The sequence below is a fragment of the Caretta caretta genome, chromosome 6, assembly GCF_965140235.1.
Source record: "Caretta caretta isolate rCarCar2 chromosome 6, rCarCar1.hap1, whole genome shotgun sequence".
Classification (NCBI taxonomy): Eukaryota; Metazoa; Chordata; order Testudines; family Cheloniidae; genus Caretta; species Caretta caretta.
Window position 1 is genome coordinate 105,092,858 of NC_134211.1, and position 24,565 is coordinate 105,117,422.

The 24,565-nt window shown below is 39.6% G+C and overlaps 1 protein-coding gene across 4 annotated transcripts in view; it reads right to left on the reverse strand.

The window, feature by feature from the left end:
* ATG2B (autophagy related 2B) overlaps window positions 1-24,565 on the reverse strand; it is an 81,241-nt gene that overhangs the window by 31,376 nt on the left and 25,300 nt on the right. For 3 of the 4 annotated variants that reach the window (XM_048852485.2, XM_048852483.2, XM_048852487.2), the window contains exons 12-25: window positions 21,895-22,045; window positions 21,080-21,172; window positions 20,700-20,888; window positions 19,789-20,062; window positions 19,121-19,223; window positions 17,471-17,663; window positions 17,200-17,342; window positions 14,189-14,346; window positions 13,745-13,917; window positions 13,059-13,209; window positions 12,031-12,230; window positions 4,390-4,470; window positions 725-831; window positions 404-496 (exon numbers count right to left, since the gene is read on the reverse strand). In XM_048852485.2, the coding sequence (XP_048708442.1) occupies window positions 404-496; window positions 725-831; window positions 4,390-4,470; window positions 12,031-12,230; window positions 13,059-13,209; window positions 13,745-13,917; window positions 14,189-14,346; window positions 17,200-17,342; window positions 17,471-17,663; window positions 19,121-19,223; window positions 19,789-20,062; window positions 20,700-20,888; window positions 21,080-21,172; window positions 21,895-22,045 (2,109 nt within the window). The remainder of the gene's footprint in view (window positions 1-403; window positions 497-724; window positions 832-4,389; window positions 4,471-12,030; window positions 12,231-13,058; window positions 13,210-13,744; window positions 13,918-14,188; window positions 14,347-17,199; window positions 17,343-17,470; window positions 17,664-19,120; window positions 19,224-19,788; window positions 20,063-20,699; window positions 20,889-21,079; window positions 21,173-21,894; window positions 22,046-24,565) is intronic. The other variant, XM_048852484.2, reaches the window with a different exon arrangement.

Here is a 24,565-nt window from a genome sequence, read left to right on the forward strand (position 1 = left end):
GCTAGGCGGACCCCTCTGTGCTCTCTGACATTTATATATAAGGAGAGTTTCTTTTGGGACCACAGACCTTGATTCCTGAGGTGCTCGAGGTGAGCCCCCCAACCTAGCTTGGATGCATTCAAGATTAGGGATACTGAAGCATAGGGATTGACAAAGCCTACCAACCAGGGGTCTCTCCACCGACCGAGGGAGGCGAGGACCTGGGCGGGAACTGTAAGCACCAAGTCCAAAGAGCACTAGAGCCAGCCCGATGGATACCATTGAAGGAAAAATCTCCAGCAACTGTGAATGTGGTGTGCCTCACCACCTAACGTGGAATGGACATGAGCAAGCACTCGAAGAAGAAATAAAGGCTACCATGGTTATGTGAGCTTCCATATTTTATGAACACTCTAATTTATACCTGAGAGTAGAAGAGGACTTATCCAGTGCAACATTACTGGAAATGCTGAAAGTTTCAACAGTAAGTAGAGATCTGGTTGGCAAAAACAAAGGCCTAACAACAAAAAAGGAGAAAAAATGTTAATACATCCTACATATTTTAGAAATGCAACAATGCAATCTTAAAGGTTGATCAAGAGTTATATTTTTAGTTATAAAATTTTCTTCAAAACAAGCCTGCACAAATATGCATTCTGATATGTAAACTGGAGTATTCCTAAAGAGTAACTAACTAAACAGTTACTGCACCATAAGGAGACAAACATACATTTATTTTACATACCTGTAATCAAGAGCACAACTCCAGAGGTGTATATGAAAAGTTGTAATGGAAGCTGGAGGATTATATCCCAAAACAGGCTCATCAGAAATATTCAAAAAATATAAAATCTACAAGCACAAAAATATGATTATGATCTTTCAATATATGCTAGTTTAGTAAACATGGATTTTTAAAAGAGATAATCCTTAATACATAGTATAACAAAACGTTTGAGAGAGAGAAGGAGGGGGAGAAACTCAAAATATTACGGGGGCATTTACTCAGTAGTTGAAAGGAAGGGAGAGAGTGTTCTATGTAAAAAGGGCAGAATGTGTGAGAAGGAAACCCCCAAACTGTTGAGAATTAGACAGTAGGAATGGAAACCTTTTAATCCAACCCAACAACTACAAAAGTGCATGTTAGTTCCGACATAAGGATGTAAGAACTTAAGAATGGCCACACTGGATCAGACTAATGGTCCATCTAGTCTAGTAACCTGTCTTCCAACAGTGGCCAATGCCGGATGCTTCAAGGGTAATCAACAGAACAAGGCAATCATCAAATGATCCATCCCCTGTTGTTCAGTCCCAGCATCTGGCAGCCAGAGCATTAGGGACACCCAGAGCATGTGGTTGCATCCCTGACCATCTTGGCTAATAGCTATTCATGGACCTATCCTCCATGAACTTACGTAATTCTTTTTTGAATCCAGTTATAGTTTTGGCTCTCACAACAGCCCTTGGCAATGATTTCCACAAGTTGACTGTGCATACTGTGTAGAAGTACTTCTTTTTGTTTGTTTTAAAGCTGCTACCTATTAATTTCATTGGGTAACCCCTGGTTTTTGTGTTATGTGAAGGTAAATAACACTTTCTTATTCACTTTCTCCACATCATTCATTTTATAGAATCATAGAATATCAGGGTTGGAAGGGACCTCAAGTCCAACCCCCTACTCAAAGCAGGACTAATCCCCAACTAAATCATCCCAGCCAGGGCTTTGAAAGCCTGACCTTAAAAACTTCAAAGGAAGGAGATTCCACCACCTCCCTAGGTAACGCATTCCAGGGCTTCACCACCCTCCTAGTGAAAAAGTTTTTCCTAATATCCAACCTAAACCTCCCCCACTGCAACTTGAGACCCCTCATTCTGTCATCCGCTACCACTGAGAACAGTCTAGGTCCATCCTCTTTGGAACCCCCTTTCAGGTAGCTGAAAGCAGCTATCAAATCCCCCCTCATTCTTCTCGTCCACTGTAACCCATAGGTCCTTTTCTGCAGAACTGCTGCCTAGCCATTCGGTCCCTAATCTGTAGTGTGCATGGGATTCTTCCGTCCTAAGTGCAGGACTCTGCACTTGTCCTTGTTCAACCTCATCAGATTTCTTTTGGCCCAATCCTCTAATTTGTCTAGGGCCCTCTATATCCTATCCCTACCCTCCAGCGTATCTACCTCTCCTCCCAGTTTAGTGTCATCTGCAAACTTGCCGAGGGTGCAATCCACACCATCCTCCAGATCATTTATGAAGATATTGAACAAAACCGGCCCAAGGACCGACCCTTGGGGCACTCCATTTGATACTGGCTGCCAACTAGACATGGAGCCATTGATCACTACCCGTTGAGCCCAACGATCTAGCCAGCTTTCTATAAACCTTATAGTCCATTCATCCAGCCTATACTTCTTTAACTTGCTGGCAAGAATACTGTGGGAGACCATGTCAAAAGCTTTGCTAAAGTCAAGGAATAACACGTCCACTGCTTTCCATAGAGTCAGTTATCTCGTCATAGAAGGCAATTAGATTAGTTAGGCATGACTTGCCCTTGGTGAATCCATGCTGACTGTTCCTGATCACTTTCCTCTCCTCTAAGTGCTTTAGAATTGATTCCTTGAGGACCTGCTCCATGATTTTTCCAGGGACTGAGGTGAGGCTGACTGGCCTGTAGTTCCCCGGATCCTCCTCCTTCCCTTTTTTAAAGGGAAGGGGGGCTTGCCATGGGGGAAGGGGGGCTAGAAATAAATTAAGACAACAGAGCAGACCCCTCTGCTGAGCCCAGCTCCTGCCAGCAGCCAAGACGCAGACAGATCATCGCTCTCCCTCCCCCATGCTGGCTCCTGGCTGGAAAGAGCTCTGGGGAGGGGGTGATGGGGAGGCCCAGGAGGGAGCCGTGTTGCTCTGCAGGGGGTCATGTCCCAACCAGGAGGCTCATGGGCTCCCCTTAGCAGCAGAGTCCCAAGAACCAGCTCACGGCTGCGTAGTGGTGGCTGGCATCCCAGCGGGCTGCCTGCCCTCCCCTGCACCCCGGAAGGAGGCCTCTCCTCTGGCCACCACTTTGTCCCGCCTGAGTCTCTTCAGCTTCTCCACCAGGTTCCAGCTGAAGATGTTGCTCTTGTTCTGGGATCTGCTAGGCCCAGGGGCACCACCGTCATCCAGCCCGGGGGCCCTCGGGAAAGGCTGAGCCAAGCCTGAACCGCCGAGAGACCTTCCCCGCAGGCTTTCCCACTGCTCCCTCAAGGGGGGAAGGTCTCAGGGCGGATCAGGCTTGGCTCGGCCATAGACCTCTACCATATCCCCATTTAGTAATCTACATTATTCCCTAGAGTCTATTCCCACCCCCCCCCACCCACTAATTTGGTCTGAACCACTACTCTTGCCAAGTTTTTACTATTAGGAAAATTCTCTCTCTTATCTAAACTTGCCCATCTTTAGTTGAAAGGTCAACATTTCTTGTAATACTATTTGAGTTTACTCCTCTACATTTTTTCCCTTCAAGTATTTGTTCTCAGCGAGCACAATCCCCCGCTCCCTTAATTTAAGCTACAAAAGTTACATTTCTTCAAACTTCACTCATGTATGATACATTCCATCATTTTCTTTACTGCTCTTGCCCTCCTAGTTTCTTGCTATCCTTTTTATAAAGAGGTACCACCCAAAGGTGTTCCAGGTAAGGCTCTCACTTCAGTTCTGTGTACTCAAGAATTTTCTCTCTTGTCATATACTGAACCTTTATATTCACACATCTCAATATAGCCTTTTATTCTGCTGCAGCCTGGCATTACAGGCTTATATTTAATCAGTCATTCACTCTTGCTCCAAAGTTTTTTATTCCAACTACTACTATTCAAACGAGTTGTGGGAAAGAGATAGGAGAGAAGTGATTTAAGAAATTAAATGAATAGATGGAAATGAAGACAGTTATAGGGTTGCAGATCTGAAGTGGAGAGAGTCCCTTAATAGCCTTTTTTTTTTTCAGTTGAGAATTATTTATATTATTGGATTCAGAGGTGGACATAAAAATGGTGAACATAATCGAGCACTGGGGTGTTGAGATCTTTTACCTAAAAGTGAGAGAGAAGTCTGAGGTCAACATTCTGGATTTCCTGAAGTTGAAAGGGTAGGATTCAGAATGATCACAGTAGAAGGAATTGTTGCAAATGAGATGGGAAATAATGACACAGATAAGCATTTCACAACAAGATCAAACTCTAGCAATGCTCTGGAGGCAAGAGGGGAAAGAATGTCAAAGGACAGCAATAACACTTCTGAGAACACAGTAAGATAGTGATATTGAATCAAACACAAAGCCAAAAGACAAAGATTTTTCACAAAGGATCAGTTCAATCTTTAAAACAATCAGTAGTAAAACTGAAATTAAACATGAAATCAAGAAAATTACATTAACCTGACCTGTTCATGCCAGCTTAGACCTGAAGGCAATACTCTGTGCTGGAGAGTGGCTCCTCTCAGCCCAACAGCAACCAGAAATTCCTGCATAGAAAAATTATGCAAATTAGTGTACATGTTTTGAGATTTGGGACTCTGAACTGTGGGTTTTATCTTGTTCCCATTTAAGTCAACAGCAGGACTCCCACTGCCTTCAAGGGGACATGATTGGGTCATAAGTCTGAATTCAGAAATATATTATTTCAAGAAGTTAAACACTATGCATCTACAGTCACGTCATTGAAATCATGGTTAACACAGTCTAACCTTTTTTGTAAAAATTATATTTTATGAATATCAAACCACTATCATTCAGGGGTGCTGTTCTAAACAGTAATGTGAAGACCAAAACAGGCCAAGAAGTTACACTGTAATGAACAAACAAAACACACAATATTCTTTAAAAGGAGTAGATTTTTCTAGTTTTAAGTAATAACATAACCACCTTTCTGTATGTACACACAGCATCTTTTGCCCTGAAGTATCCCAAGGCACTTTACAGATTATATTCACGGGGATCACTCAAAAACGACTGACATGCAACCACATCTAGGGTGGAATCTGGCAGCCATTCTAAGAGAAGAAGCCACAAAGTGACTGTCTTTTTTTTTTTTTTTTAAATAATGTTCTGCAGTCCTTCCTCTTCTGCTTTGTTGATCATAGGGTCTTTCTGTCTTTTGCTTCAAAAAAGAACTCCTTTGTGCACTGCTTCATCAAAGAGCTTGTTCTCAAAATACTTAGAGAGAAAATTACATGTTCAGTTTGGCTTTCTATTCTACAATCACAAACATCATTTAGCTATAGTACTGCATGCCACAAATCTTTAGAAGTCCAAAGATGCATATGACGCAAATGTTACAGACAGTGAGACCTTATGAAGGATCAATTTTACATATGATAGTTGGGTCTGAAAGAAAATCTATCCAGGCCCAGATACAATGTGGCTGCTATTATCCTTGGAGAAAGGCAGATGCTGCCTCATTTTAAACTATACAGCAATTTCTAACCCAAACTCCATGGGCTCCTTAGACAACAGGTCTACTTTTGAAGAAACCATCATTTCAATAACTAAATAGGCAACAGTCAAATCACATGCTGATTTTAACTTAGGCATCATGTTATACCAATAAAATAAAAACCAGCAGGATCTTATTAAAGGGGAAAAGGCAAAATACCACATTTATTGTGAATACAGAAAGAATCATAGTAAGCAGTTAGTTATAGCTATAACATTCCATTCAATCTCATATTTATTCACACATTCATTCATACAAACACACACACACAGGTTCTGCAAGGTTGTTATCATAGTTACCAGCCTTAGAGTTGCTCATGCCAAGCCACTGGCCAGGTGGCCTGGACATGAGGAGGGAGCAGGGCCTTGTCAGATGCTCATCTGATGCTCCTGGAAGTTGGTTTGCAGAATCAGACCCCAAAGTTCTCACTTTCTAGAGTCCATTTTTATAGGAATGTCTTCCTATGCCAGTCTATGGGAACGGCTTCATCATGCTGTTGCTCAATCAATCAGCAGATGGCACATTCCTGACGGCTCCGTGCTGCTAGATGTTATCTTGTTCTTTGGTTCTCCCATTCTTGAGGCTGTTGGGTGGATTCCAGTTTTCCCTCCGTGGGTCCTCTGGTTATTTCCACTTGACGCCTTCTTCAGCTGATGGACAGTGGATTCTTAGGCTGGCACCTCCCTGATCATTCAGTTATTATCCACACCAAGCATCCATCCACATACATCCTCTATCTCTATTTTAATCACAATTGTTAATACAACAAAAGGGTGGGGAGTCTCTGGGTGCTGTTTCTGTTGTTACAAAGTATTGCTTTGAGTCTCTCTCTGTGTGAATTGCTTTGAGAACAGACTCTGTCTTAGAATGTACAAACGCAATTAGCAGCTTGCACGTTTCACACATAGAGGGAGAGAAACAGTACCAAAAACCAAGAGACCTCTTAATTAGTAATACCCTGGAATTTAAACTATGGGGAATCAAACTCATCTGTGATTTTAATACAGAACTTCTTTAATATGATCCAACAATCAGATAGAACATTTTTGATTATCTCTACAATTCTCTTATTTGCTCCCACCCTGACTTAACCACATTTCCTATAACTGGATGGAAACAATTCAGACTTTTTTCTTAGAGGCTGATGGAAAGTACTCGCTGTTGTCTCATTTTCCATTTCATGAGTCACTTACTTCAGAAGTCTCTGCATGCCCTGCATTAATACCTAGGGCAACAGAACATAAGCTCACACTGGTACAGAGGAAAGAGCTTTTCCTGGTTTCTTCCTCTCCAGGGCTGGAGGCTCAGACTCCTCTACAGATAAGATGATCTGAGGGTACTAGATTTTCCCTTTTTTATGAGTGACACAACTTTTCCTCCTTTAGAGAGAGATTAGGTTTATACAAGCTTTTTGCTAGTTCCCATTTATCCTTCGATTTTGCTGATTCACTGTGGACTGAGAACTGAAGTCAAGTTCTGACCTGAATTTTCCCTTTTCCTCCTTTCTTGTGCTTAACGTTGAATTGTGGAGGGCTTAGTGCTCATCAACAAGCCTGACAACGAGGGGTCACTCCCTACTCTGTGTTGAGAAGATAACCAATTTTATTAAAATAAGGGAAAGATCTAAATACTTCCACTTCAGTAAAGTATTTGACATGGTATTACATGGGAAATTATTCATCAAATTACAGAAGATGGAGATTAGTACAAGAATTCTAAGGTGGGGTGAGGAACTGGCAATGGGTTGTGCTGAAAGGTGAACTCTTGAACTAGAGGGAATTTACTAATGGAGTTCCTCAGTGAACACTTGGGACCAATCTTATTCAATATTTTTATTAATGGTGGCACATAAAATAGTAGTATGTGAGTGAAATTTTCTGATAATACAAAAGTTGGGAGGCATCATCATTACTGAGAAGGATTCGGATATTATACAGGAAGATCTGGATGACCTTGAAGACTAAAAGGAACAGAAATGGGTTGTAATTCAATAGTACAAAGTTCAAGGCCATGTACCCAGGGCCTAATAATAAGAATTTCCGTTATAAGCTGGGGGTTTAACAGTTGGAAGAGGCAGAGGAAGAGAGAGACCTGGGTGTGTTGATTAATCACAGGATGACTATGAGCCACCAATGTGGTGTGGTTGTGAAAAAAGCAAATACTATCCTAAGACTTATCAGGTGAGGCATTTCTAGTAGAAATAAAGTATTAATGCCATTTTATAAGGCACTGGTAAGATCTCATTTGGAATACAGTGTACAATTTTGGATACGCATGTTCAAGAAAGATTAATTCAGTTTACAATGGGTGCAGAGAAGAGCTACTATGATGATCAGAGGAATGGAATACCTATCTTACGAGAGGGGACAAAAAGAGCTTGGCTTGTTTAGCCTAGCAAAATGAAGGCTGAGAAAGGATATGATTGCTTTCTATAAATACATTGGGAAGGGGGTGGGAGAAGTAAACACCAGGGAGTGTGAAGAACTATTTAAACTAAAGGACAATGTTGGCACAAGAAGAAATATGTATAAACTGGCCATGAACAAATTCAGGCTGGAAATTAGAAAAGGGTTTCTAACCATCAAAGGAGTGAGGTTCTGGAACAGCCTCCAAATAGGAGTTGTGGGGGCAAACAATTAGTTAATTTAGTTTTCAGAGACAGCTGGACAAATGTATGAATGGGACTGTATGACAGGGTTGCTTGTGATGGGGATGGGGATGGACATGGGCTGGCGGGGGAGAGGGAGGCAGAGCTCAGCCCTGAAGGTGCCCTTCTGGTTTAATGTCTTATGTTCCTATAATCTCATGCCTCAGGGCTTCAGGTGGTTGCCTGAAGTGGGTCTGGATGGGATTCTCTTTTTCTACCAACGTATTCTGTGTTTGTGCTTTGAGGGGGCACTAAGCATTCTTGTTCTCTCTCTCGGGAGCTTAGCTGGCTGACTGACTGCCATATGTGGAGTTGGGAAGGAATTTTCACTCCATGTCAGATCGGCAGTGACCTTGGAGGGTTTTCTCCTTCCACTGCAGTGTAGAGCGTGGGTCACTTAATGAAATCATCTCAGTAATCAATTCCCTGCCATCGTAGTCCTTGGACATTGGTGCACCTTGGCCCTACTTATTGTCTTCCTGTGGCACATAATAGTTTAGTCTCCTAAGGGCTGTAATACTTTGGTCTAATTTTGGTTTTTAGTTTTAGTGTGGGTACTGGGTGGTGTTGGTGGCTTGTGATATACAGGAGGTCAGTGCGACTGGCTGTAACCCATGTTCACCATTTTTACAAGACTATGATAAATTTTGTACAGAGTATGCCTTGTGAGGTATCATTTCGAAACTCATAATATACTGAACATTATTGTCCTGGTAAAATAGGGTGTATCAACATTGTATGTAAAGTTAGAAGATTCTACTGTATAACATAACTGTATCATGTTCCAAGTTTAAGAAAAGCAAGCCAAAACCAGTTTTTCAGAGATAGAAGATACCTTGCTGGGGCTCCACCGTATCAGCATAATCAGATGAACTGTATTATAGACTATCACCTAATTAAATGGGGGCCATTCTTTAGCAGGAAGAAGAGTGAAAGCAAGAACTTTGCATACTGACAATAGAACTGGGGGTTCCCGTGTAAACAGAGTGGCTGTCGCTTGAACTCCAGCTGGAGGTAATCCTCAAAGAGGGAAGAATGGTATAAGAATGGAGGACACACAGAACACAAATTACCTCTCTCCCTTCATCTATACTAATGATAGCTACAACATCTGAAAGACAAAGGAAGCATCATTGAACTGGGAAAGGGGGGGTTCTGGCTGAAGCAATCCAGCCAGACTGCTTAAGTCTTTGGTGAAAACAAACCTTTTTGCTTTTAAGTTCACTTAGCTTGTTAAGTTAGGTATTCATTTGCATCTTATCTTTTCATTTTCTTTGTAACCAATTCTGACTTCTATGCCTTATTACTTGTAATCGCTTAAAATCTTTCTGTAGTTAAAAATCTTGTTTTATTGTTTTACCTAAACCAGTGTGTGTTTGGATTGAAGAGTTGGGAACCTTCACTTGAGATAACAGGGACTGTGCATGTCATTTTCCATGGATGAAATGACAGACTTTATAGAAGCTTGCATTGTTCAGTGGGTGCTGGGCAGTACAAGACATACATTTCTGGTGGAAGGTCTGGGACCAGGAATTTGCTGCTGTCACCCTGTATGTAATTAATGAGTGGCTGGCCAGAGCATTTATGTAATACAGCTAGGAGTGATTTTGCATGCTAGAGGCTGCGTGTGAACTGGCTAGGAGTGGTGGTTCTCACTGCAAAGCAATGTAAACGGCACTCCAGGCTGGAGTACTAAGAAGACACAGCTTCTCCAGCAGTCCAGTTTGTACCCTGTGAAATGTCACAGTCAGATTAGATGAGCTGGTGGTCCCTTCTGGCCTTAAAATCTACCTTATGGCTTGCCTTTTCCAGGCAGTGCCCAGTTGCAGCTGGAAGAGGGAGGCCCCCTGTCCCTATCAGAAGCCACTGCAGCACTTCCAGAAATATGGCTTGGTTGTGGTGGATATCACTAAGGAAAGGCACTTACCCCAGCTGATGCAGTAAGTTAAAGAAGTATGGGCTGGATGAATGGACGATAAGGTGGATAGAAAGCTGGCTAGATTGTCAGGCTCAATGGGTAGTGATCAATGGCTCCATGTCTAGTTGGCAGCCAGTATCAAGTGGAGTGCCCCAAGGGTCGGTCCTGGGGCCGGTTTTGTTCAATATCTTCATTAATGATCTGGAGGATGGTGTGGATTGCACCCTCAGCAAGTCTGCAGATGACACTAAACTGGGAGGAGAGGTAGATACGCTGGAGGGTAGGGATAGGATACAGAGGGCCCTAGACAAATTAGAGGATTGGGCCAAAAGAAATCTGATGAGGTTCAACAAGGACAAGTGCAGAGTCCTGCACTTAGGATGGAAGAATCCTATGCACCGCTACAGACTAGGGACCAAATGGCTAGGCAGCAGTTCTGCAGAAAAGGACCTAGGGGTTACAGTGGACGAGAAGCTAGATATGAGTCAACAGTGTGCCGTTGTTGCCAAGAAGGCCAATGGCATTTTGGGATGTATAAGTAGGGGCATTGCCAGCAGATCAAGGGAGGTGATCGTTCCCCTCTATTCGACATAGGTGAGGCCTCATCTGGAGTACTGTGTCCAGTTTTGGGCCCCACACTACAAGAAGGATGTGGAAAAATTGGAAAACGTCCAGCGGAGGGCAACAAAAATGATTAGGGGACTGGAACACATGACTTATGAGGAGAGGCTGAGGGAACCGGGATTATTTAGTCTGCAGAAGAGAAGAATGAGGGAGGATTTGATAGCTGCTTTCAACTACTTGAAAGGGGATTCCAAAGACGATGGATCTAGACTGTTCTCAGTGGTAGCGGATGACAGAACGAGGAGTAATGGTTTCAAGTTGCAGTGGGGGAGGTTTAGGTTGGATATTAGGAAAAACTTTTTCACTAGGAGGGTGGTGAAACACTGGAATGGGTTACCTAGGGAGGTGGTGGAATCTCCTTCCTTAGAAGTTTTTAAGGTCAGGCTTGATAAAGCCCTGGCTGGGATGATTTAGTTGGGGATTGGTGCTGCTTTGAGCAGGGGCTTGGACTAGATGACCTCCTGAGGTCCCTTCCAACCCTGATATTCTGTGATTCTATGAAGATCAATGGTGGCTAGTGGAGATGCCCTGTAGTTAGAGGCAGTGGCTAAAGAGCATTAGGAAGGTGACCAATGATCTGTTGCATCATTCTGGGGTCCATGAAGAATGGGAACTACAGGTCTATTGGTGTCCCTGTGCTGGAGGTTGTCAAGGCCCTGGCAAAGCTTGAAGCCATTGAGCCCTTGTGATGGTCTGAAGTTGGCTGTCACTGGAGACTTCCTCTTTTTCCATCCCACCTGTGTGCCACTACAAGAGCTGTTGGCTTCTGGGAGCGGGTAGTGGGGGTGGGAGAGAGAGAGAGCAAAGCAGAGCCAGAGCGCTCATCTTCTGCCCATATCAATGAATGCAGGAGCCAAGCCAAATGAACTCCTACCAATGCGAACAGTGAGGCTGGAAGTAGGCAGGCAAAGGTTGTTCTTTAGGGTAAAAGATGCAATATTTCCCTACCAGGCAAAGCTGCCAATGAACTGAACACTAAGCTTATGGCTCTTTGTATTTATCCCTGCCTGAGGTGGGAGAATGGCCTCCACAAATGCATAGCAGAGGTAAAAGAGAGCAAAGAATGGGTAAGAAGACTAACTGGCCAAAAAATATAGATCCTTTAGATAAAAGCAATAGTGATCAGCACAAGGAATCACATGAAGAATTGGGCTATGTTGCTAAATAACAGACATAACCACAAAGAATATTAAAGTAGTTTTAAAGTCTAGTAAAGCATTCAGATTTCAATAGCTATTAAACTAACAGTTTAAAAATGGACATCGTTCAAAGTTTGTAGTTATTTGTGTTTATCTATGACCTTTAGAAGAAAGTTTGAATTCTTGTAAATGCTTTCATGTAAATTAGGTGTCTGAAATAATCTAGACGATGCACGAAAGCTTAAAGTTGGAAACACAAACCTTTGTATTGCTCTCCGATTTATGTGACTGGATTTTCACTGCAACAGACAGCATACTTAAACAGTCCACTCCCACACCATCTGAAGAAGTCCTACTGAGACCATCTTCTTCGGAAAAATAAATGGTAGGTTCTAACCAGTGTGGACGCGTTGTGTTAGGCAGTCGTATTTCAGATGGAGGGACAACTCCATCCACCACACCTGTATAGAGATTGTAGCTATGGTTATCCGGTGCAGCAGAGATGTTTGTGATTTAGGTAAAACTACTGGAAATCTGTCTACCCTTACCTGGTGATAAGATCATTTTAACTCTCCAACTAATTAACAGCAATTAACTTTGCCATAGTATTAGCAAAAAACAGAAACAAGAGCTCAGACATGAGTGATAGGAAAGTTTCTGCTGTTGTACATCCTCTGTCCTTAGAAGTTAGTGATTGGGAGGCTGGTGAAGATCATGAGACACAGTGCCAGATGTACGTCATCCCCCAACTTAATAGAAGCCCTCACATTGAAATTCCCTTAACCTCATTGCCACTCATTTGAGGTTATAGGAACAGGAAACCTTAAAACTTACAGATCCCACTCTCTCCTCCTTGGCTACAATGGAGCTGTCAGGTCACTTTAAAATACTTTACTGGCTGACTGCACTTTAGCCAGCCAGAAAATGACCTAAAACCTAAATTAGGATTTCAATAGTACAGAATTGTACTATTTTGGAATTACATGGAAATTAACAAATGAGAATGACACTTTTTGAAAAAGAGACAGTTTCTGCAGATTTGAGAGTTTTGCAGGCCAGCAGTTGCAGAGGTCATTTGAAGCTAGATGATCCGGAAGCAAACATATTAATTATTGTTATTTATTATTTGTATTACTATAGTACCTAGGGACCCTAGTCATGGACCAGAACCCCATTATGCTAAATGCTGTACACAGAATAAAACGACTGTCCCTGCCCCAAGGAGCCTGTATTTGACTATTTATTAATCTTTACTCAAATTTACATCCACTCACATTTTAAGTTCCTACCTTGATGATATAAACTGAGACTGCTAGAATGAAGACAGATGTAATGTTTGTCTTCAAAACCTTCATATTTAGTCACACAGAATAATGAACCACTGTTGAACTCAAACCAGAATTCACCACGCTTGCCTTCCAGAATATTTCCACCATCCTGCTGAAGAAAGAATCAGAAACATATAGCTGCTTGTGGAATTATTGTTGTTGCTTAGGACAGCATAATAGAACGTGTCACTTGCTACAATACAGCTCTCCTCTCCTTGTATTTAATTTTCCTAACATCAAATATGAAGTAATCAAAAATGTTTAAACATAGAATCATAGTCAGATGCATCCTTAACGATATCATTAAGATAGTGAGACTCTAATATCTGAAAGACATTCATACGACTACTTGTACAACAAAACTGCTAATAAAGCAATAATACAACAGATAGCACCAAGAGCTCCTGTCAGTATAACAAGATACATTATGCCTGTAAGGTTTCAGAGTAGCAGCCATGTTAGTCTGTATTCGCTAAAGGAAAAGGAGTACTAGCGGCACTTTAGAGATTATGAAGTGAGCTGTAGCTCACGAAAGCTTATGCTCAAATAAATTGGTTAGTCTCTAAGGTGCCACTAGTACTCCTTTTCATTATGCCTGTAAGTAAACCTAAGACTTAGCACAATATTTTCCGTTCCTGAAACCTCACCTTTACATCTGTGAATATTGACACTAATCCATGATTAACATTTAGAAGAACAGAGAGAGAGCTCTGTGTGTTCTTGTTTTGCAATTCAAGCTTTTTCTTCCGGCGTGAACGATAGTTTGGATCAACTGTGGAATAATATTGTAGAGTTTCCTCCTCAGATCCACTCTCATCATCTACAAGAAAACAACAACAAAATATCTTGATACAACAAATACAAAAGTTATCAAAGAAAATTACAAGTTTTTCACCTTTAATAACATTCAATTTCACAGCAGTATTTTAGCTAACATTCTATCCATATCAAAACATTCATTTACACATTTCTTTGTGGGATATATAATTGATTTTATATCTTCAAGTCTTCCCTTTGTACACTTAATAGTCTCAGGCAAGTATATCTACCTTGTACCACTGTTGTTCGAGAGGATTTATAAAATACATTACCATAATGAATTGTAGATTTGAATTGACTAAAGCTGTCTTTACTGAAAGTATTGATCAGTTGGCTGGCGACTGACAATCCAACACCATATGAAATATTCTCAAATGTTTCTACAGGAGATGGAGCTGTGGGTTCCCACAATAATAAGTCATTGCTGATCCTAGAAAGAAAAACATGTTATTGTTGCATTATTAAACATCTGATTAAAATGCCACTTGAATTAAAGCTAATTAATGTACAACAGTCCTGTAACAGATTTCAGACAAAATAGTCTGCAAAAGGATGAGATGAGCTCAAGAGCACAAATCGCAGTAACATATTTTAGTGAGCAAAGAAATCCTAATAATCTGCTCTTTAGATCTTTTACAAAAATCTGATTATTATTAATTATGTCAGGCATTTGATTGTGCAGCACAAATCCTTTACATACACCAATTCAATGGATATGCCAAAAACAGTTACTCTGGTTGCCTCCTGGATATTAAAGAAATTCACAAGATGCACATTCTAGATTTCTTTGCTTAAGACAGTCTTTTGGGTAATTTGAGTAAAAGGTTTTGCTTGAAGTGGAAGTGACTTTGCAAGACTTGTTTAATGAGAGGACTGAAGGGGCATGGAGTACTTAATTAATGGCTGAGGTGTCATGCAGAGAGCAAAGTCAGGCTCCTGAGGGATAGCTGAGGCTAAAAAAAGATAGGACTTCATATTTTTCAAGGCTAGGGTTAGAGTAATTTAGTGTAAGTACATGCACATTGATTAGAAATTTAATAAAATTTTGACAGGTTTATTTCACTATGTACTTAAGTGTTGATTTCTATATCGACTTCTCTCTATATTCTTTCAAGGCTGGTTCAATTTTTCTTTACTATTTTTGCATGTTTTTATGTTGTACATTACTGGTGCTAAGATTGCAAATGGTGATTTTTTTTCTTTACTTTGCCTTATCAAATCTGCTTTATTTAAAACTAGGGCTGTCAAGCCATTAAAAAAATTATTGCGATTAATTGCACTGTTCAGCAATAAGAGTTTAACATTTATTTAAATATTTTTGGAAGTTTTTTACAATTTCAAATATATTGATTTCAATTACAACACAGAATAATGAAGTGTACATTGCTCACTTTATATTTATTTTTGATTACAATTATTTGCACTGGGAAAAGAAAGAGTATTTTTCAACTCACCTAATACAATTAGACTGCAATCTCTTTATTATGAAAGTTGAACTTACAAATGTAAAACTATATAAAAAATAAACCTGCACTCAAAAATAAAACAATGTAAAACTTTAGAGCTTGCAAGTCCACTCAGTCCTACTTCTTGTACAGCCAATCGCTCAAACAAGTTTGTTTACATTTGCAGGAAATAATGCTGCCCGCTTCTTGTTTATAATGTCACCTGAAAGCGAGAATAGGCATTCTGCTGGCACTGTTGTAGCCAGCATCGCAAGATATTTACGTGCCAGATGCACTGAAGAGTCATATTTCCTTCATGCTTCAACCACCATTCCAGGGGACATGCGTCCATGCTGATGATGGGTTCTGCTCGATAACAATCCAAAGCAGTGCAGACCGACATGTTCATTTTCATTATCTGAGTCAGATGCCACCAGCAGAAGGTTGATTTTCTTTTTTGATGGTTCGGATTCTGTAGTTTCCGCATCGGAATGCTGCTCTTTTAAGACTTCTGAAAGCACGCTCCACACCTCGTTCCTCTCAGATTTTGGAAGGCACTTCAGATTCTTAAACCTTGGGTCGAGTGCTGTAGCTATCTTTAGAAATCTCACATTGGTACCTTCTTTCCGTTTTGTCAAATCTGTAGTGAAAGTGTTCTTAAAATGAACATGTGCTGGGTCATCATCCGAGACTGCTATAACATGAAATATATGGCAGAATGCAGGTAAAACAGAGCAGGGGACATACAATTCTCCCCCAAGGAGTTCAGTCACAAATTTAATTAACACATTATTTTTTTAATTAGCATCATCAGCATGGAAGCATGTCCTCTGGAATGGTGGCCGAAGCATGAAAGGGCATATGAATGTTTAGCATATCTGGCAGGTAAATACCTTGCAATACCAGCTACAAAAGTGCCATGCAAATGCCTGTTCTCAATTTCTGGCAACATTGTAAATAAGAGGGCAGCATTATCTCCTGTTAATGTAAACAAACTTGTTTGTCTTCGTGATTGGCTGAATAAGAAGGAGGACTGAGTGGATTTCTAGGCTCTGAAGTTTTGCATTGCTTTTTTTTTTTTTGAGCCCAGCTATGTAACAAAAAAAAAAAGAGATCTACATTTGTAAGTTGCACTTTCACAACAAAGATTGCACAACAATACTTGTATGAGGCGAACTGGAAAATACTATTTCTTTTATCATTTTCACAGTGCAAATATGTGTAATCAAAAATAATATATACTTTTATTTCAATTACAACACAGAATACAATATATATGAAAATATAGAAAAACATCCAAAATATTTAATAAATTTCAATTGGTATTCTATTGTTTAACAGTTTGATTAAACTGCCATTTATCGCGATTATTTTTTTTTATTTATTCATATGAGTTAACTGTGATTAATCAACAGCCCGACTTAAAACCACACACACACACACACACACAAAGGGAAGGGAAAAGAATCTAATTCAACAATTTTTGAAGTGGAATTTGAAAAGGAATTCAACTAGATTGTGGCAACTGTAAGATCTTAAAACAAACGTTCATTTGGTGGAAGCAAAAACTTATTTATTTTATTCTCAATAGAAAAGATCCGCCAAATTGTTTTGAGTGGCTGGCTGCTCAGATAGGGTCCAGAGAGGAGACTTCATTGCACTTCTGATAATAACTTAGAATAGCATTTATACAGCACTTTACATTGTTATAGAGCTGTACAAATATTACAGGTCAAATTAATTACTGCAGCTACTGACTTAGTTGTTCTTATGACCAATGAATACACTGACCAGAAATACAGGTCATACTAACCAAGCAAACTAATGCTTATACTCACCTATTGTAAAGTTTCTCATAAAAGGTCTTGTTTGGCAGCGTTAAGTGAACATTTGGTAACATGAGTTCCAGTACATAATGAGAATTGCTGATTGCTTTATCCTGAAACTCGGTCATCTCAACTGCATCACCTGGCATCACCATCTGAAAATAAAACAAAACACAATCTCAAGCTGTTGAGGGTTATCTGGAACAGAAGCTGCATATAAGCCAGAAAGGTAATATTCATTTGTATCTACAAAGATTCTGTAAACAGTAAGACTTTGTTTTACCTCTTCATTTTCAAACATGACCCTACGAGAGGAAAAAGGAGACGGCTCTGGTCTTCTAAGATCACAGACATCTTTAAGAGAATGAGATCCTCCTTCCTCTTCCTCTTGAAAGTTTCCATCACCCTCTTCTTCTTCAGCTGCTATCCTTTCCAGAATGGAGTGTACAGCCAGTGGGTTTATTTTCAGTACAATCCTGATATTGAAAAAAGCAAGCAGAATAAATTATTAGTGATATATGCTGAGAATTTTTACAGTAGATATCCACTGGAGATGTATATGTGCCTTTTTTATGAGTTAGCCTGTGAAAATGCATTGATACATATATTATGTATAAACTAACAAATTAGATGTCCAAATTGTTACACTGCCTACATGTACTATTGTACGTAGGAATTCATCACATTGTAAACTTTCATCCAAAAAAGTGTGAGACTCCATTACATGGTCTGGCATAAATCAATGAAAAACAGGACATTCAGAGATTGGATTGAAATTGCCTCTTTAATTTATGTAGCTACATAGGTTGGGGCCTTTATATTATAGACAGTATGAACATCTAACCAGGGGTCTCCCAAACATTAAACATCCTTTTATGTGATATGAACTATAATATCCAGGCTCAAGAAGAGGTTCAGTATTCGCTCAAATTTTCTGGTTTTGCACCAGCATCTTAACAGTTAAAAATTAACTGTGTGTGTTAGATTTTCACTTTAAGAGTATAATAATTTCAGAAGAGAAAAAGTAAAATGAACATGAACAGTGTAAGGATGGAAAACTGTTTAAACTTTTACTCAAATCAAAAATTAAAAGCAATCATACTGCCAAACATCACACATCTGGCAGTGCCATCATGCACTCCCACAGCTCATCGGGATCCTCACATGTTCAGCTGAGCCAGGGAAAGACAGCAGTTATTTGTTGTGAAGTTATACAGTTGTGCCTTCTTGCCACATGGGGCTGCTGTGGTACCTGTTGACAAGCAAACCTCTCTGCCTCCCACTGCCCTCTTTGCTGAATCCCAGGAAGAGACAGTAGCACTGTACCAGCAGCACAAGGCGAGGGGCCCAACATTGACTCCAGGCTCCTTCACCATCTAGCTTGCTAAATCAGGATGTCTCCTCCCTCCCTCACCACTCACACCTCATGAATCTCAGCAGCCCCAGGCACCACAGTACTTACCCATCTTATAAGAGCTCTGGTGAAAATGCTCCGTGCATCCAAGTAGTGAGCCATCCACCTGCTAGCACCTCCAGTCACCCCATTACCTCCAGGCAACTCCACCAGCCATCACTCCCACATAACATCTTTGGACTCTCTCACCCACCCAGCTTCCTTGTCCCAGACAGCCCCCAGCTTTCTTCCCTCAAAATTCTCCATTCACCTAGCTTTTCCCCACCAAAAGTGTAGGAATTTACTTATAATTGGCTCATTCCATCCAGAAATCATTCCATCCATTAATAAAGATCTGTGTTATTTCTGCAAGATAAGATTTCTTCATCTCTAGGTTCTATTCAATTACAGGGATCAATAATGACACATTCTTACTTTGTGCCTTATATTTAAAGTAACTGTCTCTGACTATTTATATTAGTTATTAAAGAAAGTGTTGCTTTTAAAAAGAATTATGATGAAAAATTAAAGATATTTTACCGTGGCCAATCAAAGTTGTCAGATGATATCATATCTCCATCTATGCCACTGGACACTTGAAAGAATTTTATTGAAGATTCTGTTTTATCTTCTTCAAATAAGCCTTAAATAGGAGAAAAGTTTGTAGAAAGATCAAAAATACAGGGGCCAGAGTCTGCCTGCAGGTATAGCTGAGCAGAACCCCGCTCCATGATTTTAACAATTCTGAAGCTAGTACTTTTACAATCTTGATATCGAGCAACACCAGTAAAACAAGTCACATTTTAAGTATCTCTTTTTTTTCCTAACAACAACAAACTGTATTACCCAGAAAGACTTTACTTTAACTTCAGTAAGCTTTTGCCTGTATTGGCATATTTCAGCTAAGAACCAGAAACCTTAATTATATAATACAACTAAAAACATTAAACACCAAGCTTAATTATCTGGGATTCTGATTCAGTTTTGTATTATGCTAAGATATATACTTCGACTTGGGTTGAGGTTCTATCATAGAAATACCGGAAACTGAAGTAACACAGATAAAATGCTCCTAAGTGAAAAATGAAAGTTGTATTCTCAAGAGGGCAAAAGTTCTGTTTAAACTTGCAAGACCTCTTTGTCAACCAAATGACTGTTTGACAATTGAAAGGTATAGTCAGCATTAATATAACATTTGTACTTCTTACCAGCTAGCTCTTTAAAGGTAAGTTCTAATTTAACTTGTTCTGGAGTTGAACCTCCTATAAACTCAGTCTTGAATTCCATGTCTGTAAATTCAAGATGAAGGATTTCCTTCTGAAGTGATTTTTTAAACCATGGTCCTCTTTCCTGATCTGATCGTAGGTCAGGTATAGGGAAGCGAACAAAAAGATCTAATGCTGGTGAAGTGACTTGCACAGAAATTCTACAGTTTGCAGGTGTATGTGAATCATCCAGAAAAACTTCGGTAAAAGCTTTATGCTAAAAAATACAAGGTGAAAAACAAACTAGAGAAGCAGCATTTTAAAAAAAACAAACAAAACACTTTACTGACTTGATACAATGGTTGTAATAGGTAAAGCTGCATTTTTTATACAATTTCATACAGTACTATATGTGAACTATAAGAGAATATGGACCACCCATACTTTTTTTCGCTAAGCTATTAGAACAGGTACTGTCAAACTTCTATACTTAATGAGGATTGAAAAAAATAAAATATTCAGGACAGAGCTACACAAGTATAGAATTTAAACCAAGGGTGCAGGGCTGCTTCTAGATTCCCATTATCGGAAGATCAAATGGGTATTTTGGGGCACCTGCATTTAAAAAACAAAACAACCTTCCAAAAGGCTAGGGGGTAGTTAGATCCCTGGAAAATCTTGGATTTTAAGAGTTTAAAAAAGTAAAATTTGGGAAATGTGTCGGTATTTTATTGTTATTTATAATTTATATAAAAGGATGACAACTCTTCAATCTGCTGCTATCCCACTACTTTACATTGGATGGCTTTGTACCTATTCTGGCCGGACAATAATTTTGAGACCCTTTAAAATGTTCCCGTTGCCTCCTGGTAGCTCCAGGCCTGCCAGCATGCATATAAATTAATTTCACTCACCAGACTAATGTGTTTGTTGTAAGATGTGTACATGTGAGATGCCATCATCTCCACTGTGGTTAGTTTCTGTGGCTGAAGCAAAGAATTTAGTCTGTCCACAATACTGATATCCAGTTCACAAAATACTGGACTTAGCTTGATTTGCAATTCTGCTTTCTGTGGAACAGAGCTCAGTCTTCCTTGACTACCCTACAGAAATAAGCACATCAATATTCTCAACGAAATACTGAAAAATACATTAGAAAAACAAAGGATGCTTGCAATATACATCTTTCTATGCAACCATCAAGATATAAAGTTACCTTTAAAGAGTAGAGAAAAAATATTATGCTACAGCATAATGCAACAATGCAGTCAGGTTGTTTTTTTTTCAACCTTACCTGAGGTCCTCTGTTATCTGAGTGCTTATAATGGAGCTGAAGGCATGAAAGAGGATGTGTATCATTTCCTTTTTCAGAATGAAATGTTAGCAGCTTGAAAATAAAAAATTAAATAATTAATAGATGTAAAACAAACAAAAGAACCAGAGAGCAGGAAAAAGCATAGTCTATCTGGCCCAAACTGCCAGTCAATCCAGTATTCAGTTGCTTGTCTGATAGCCACAGATCCAATAAAGAGCCACAACTTCTGATTCAAACTGGGGAGACTGTCCAGAAAGCCCTGAGCCTCACATACCACATTTGAGGAGACAGATAGGAAGTGATCAACAAGCACAGGCGCGGCTGAGAGCAGATGGAATACAGCGCCTGAATGACAGCAACTAGGGCCACCATCATGAATCCAATATCATAGGCTCATCTCAATCGGAGTATGAGCAAGGAGCAGTTGGGCCAAGAGCCATCACCTAAGAAAACCTGCCCACTGGGGTGGATGGGGTGGCAAGCAGCACTTTGAAATGTTTCAACCTAATTTTCAAAACACAATTCCTTTTGCTTCACACACACAAAACATTAGAGAATTCTACAGGCTTGATCCTTTGGTGGCAGGGAAAGAGGGGACACTGTGGCTCAAATCTGAGTTTTCAATTAAAATTTAAGACATGTCTTAATACTACCCAATCACTACAAAAATACAATAAATTAGTAATCTTAACTTTTCCAATTCTAACAATAGAGTATGATTTCCCTTCTGAAAACCTATCCAGTTAACATTTCAATTGCCCTGGTGCTTGGTTAATAACAGTATTTTTAATTACCTCTGTGTAGTGAGGTTGAATGGAGCAGGAGTCGGTAGAGAAAAGACATTCCAGTAGTTCCATATGCCCAATCGACAAATCTGTGCTGAAGCATCGAGAAGCAGACCTTTGTCTTTGTTCATAAGAGACTTTGATGCCAGTACCTATAAATCTGTTATGAGAAATAAAGGTATAAATATGTATAAAATGGATTGCAGTAACCACTTTGAAAATTCAGAAACGTCTCATGTATACATATGTGTGTGTGTGTGTATACATATATATTAGGGCTGTCAAGCGATTAAAAAAATTAATTACAATTAATCGCTCTGTTAAACAATAATAGAATACCATTTATTTAAATATTTTTGGATGTTTTCAGTATCATAGAATATCAGGGCTGGAAGGGACCTCAGGAGGCCATCTAGTCCAACCTGCTGCTCAAAGCAGGACCACTCCCTGATTTTTGCCCCGATCCCTAAATGGCCCCCTGAAGGATTGAACTCACAACCCTAGGTTTATCAGGCCAATGCTCAAACCACTGAGCTATGCCTCTACATTTTCAAATATAATGATTTCAATTACAATACATTATGCAAAGTGTACAGTGCTCATTTTCTATTTATATTTTATTATAAATATTTGCACTGTAAGAAACAAAAGAAATCATATTTTTCAATTCACCTAATACAACTACTGTTGTGCAATCTCTTTAACGTGAAAATTGAATTTACAAATGTAGAATTATGTACAAAAAGAACCTACATTCAAAAATAAAACAATGTAAAACTTTAGAGCCTGCAAGTCCACTCAGTCCTATTTCTTGTTCAGCCAATTGCTCAGACAAACAAGCTTGTTTACATTTGCAGGAGATAATGCTGCCTGCTTCTTGTTTATAATGTCACCTGAAAGTGAAAACAGGCGTTCGCATGGTGCTGTTGTAGCCAGCATCGCAAGATATTTATGTGCTAGATGTGCTAAAGGTTCATATGTCCCTTCATGCTTCAAGCACCATTCCAGAGGACATGTGTCAATGCTGATGACTGGTTCTGCTCGATAATGATCCAAAGCAGTGTGGGCTGATGCATGTTCATTTTCATCATCAGATGCCACCAGCTGAAGGTTGATTTTCTTTTTCGTTGGTGCGGATTCTGTAGTTTCCACATTGGAGTGTTGCTCTTTTGACTTCTGAATGCATGCTCCAGACCTCGTCCCTCTCAGATTTTGGAAAGCACTGTAGATTCTTAAACATTGGGTCGAGTACTGTAGCTATCTTTAGAAATCTCACATTGGTACCTGCTCTGCGTTTTGCCAAATCTGTAGTGAAAGTGTTCTTAAAATGAACAACATGTGCTGGGTCATCATCCAAGACTGCTATAACATAAAATATCAGCATGGAAGCACATCCTCTGGAATGTTGGGCAAGCACTGAAGGGGCATACAAATGTTTAGCATATCTGGCACATAAATACCTTGCAATGCCAGTTACAAAAGTGCCAGGCAACCGCCTGTTCTCACTTTCTGGTGACGGGCAGCATTATCTCCCATAAATATAAACAAACTTGTTTATCTTAACGATTGGCTGAACAAGAAGTAAGACTCAGTGAACTTGTAGGTTCTGAAGTTTTGCATTGTTTTTGTTTTTGAGTGCAGTTACGTAACAAAAAAAATCTACATCCGTACATTGCACTGTCACAATAAAGAGATTCCACTCCAGTACTCGTATGAGGTGAACTAAAAAATACTGTTTTTATAGTACAAATATTTGTAATCAATAATAATAATATAAAGTGAGCACCGTACACTTTGTATTCTCTGTTGTAATTGAAATCAATATATTTGAAAATATAGGAATACATCAACAAATATTTAATAAATTTCAATCAATATTCTATTGTTTAACATTGCAATTAAATTTTTTTTTAGTTAATCACGTGAGTTAACTGCGATTAATTACTCCTTGGGGAATTCTGTGCCAAAAAATCCTAAATTCTGCATATTTTATTTGTTAAAATAATGCAATATAATCACACCAGTTTCACTTATTTTGGTAATTTATTTGAACTACCATACAGAAAAAAAAAATCACAGTAACTGCTCAGCATTTCCTAAACACATGAAAATTAAGTTACAAATACTTGGTAGCCAATACCCTGCATTCCAGTTATAATCCTGGATTTTCATTTAAATTACATTACTTTTATTGTGGTGTTCTGTAAAGTAAAATGTTGCTTTAAATTTCTCAGACTTTCACAGTTTTGCTAATCACTGTCCTGTATTTTTTTTTTTTTTAAATGGACAAGTAAAATAGATCCTGAGCTGTAATCTAACCCCACTGTGCCTCTCTGGCACAGGAAAAAAAAAAAGCGAGAAAGCACACAGACCTTGCTAGCTGAGGATTCGGTTACTGACATTTACAATAAGGCCCCTTTACACCATTCTGGCAAGATAAAGGAGCCTTAATTGGCTAAGAATGGGAACAATTAACTAACAATGGGAACATTAGCAGCCTACCTTCTTCGTTGTTACATTTCTGCTCTGCCTCAGGGACAGAGCCTGCTTCACACAGTCCTATGCCTCCAAGCCTGGGATGCAGCAACAGTGAGCGAGAGGGACCAAGTGAGTCTCTCTCACTCTTTCGCATGCAGGCACGCGCCCAGCCCCACCCGCTTAAAATAGGGTTGCCAACTTT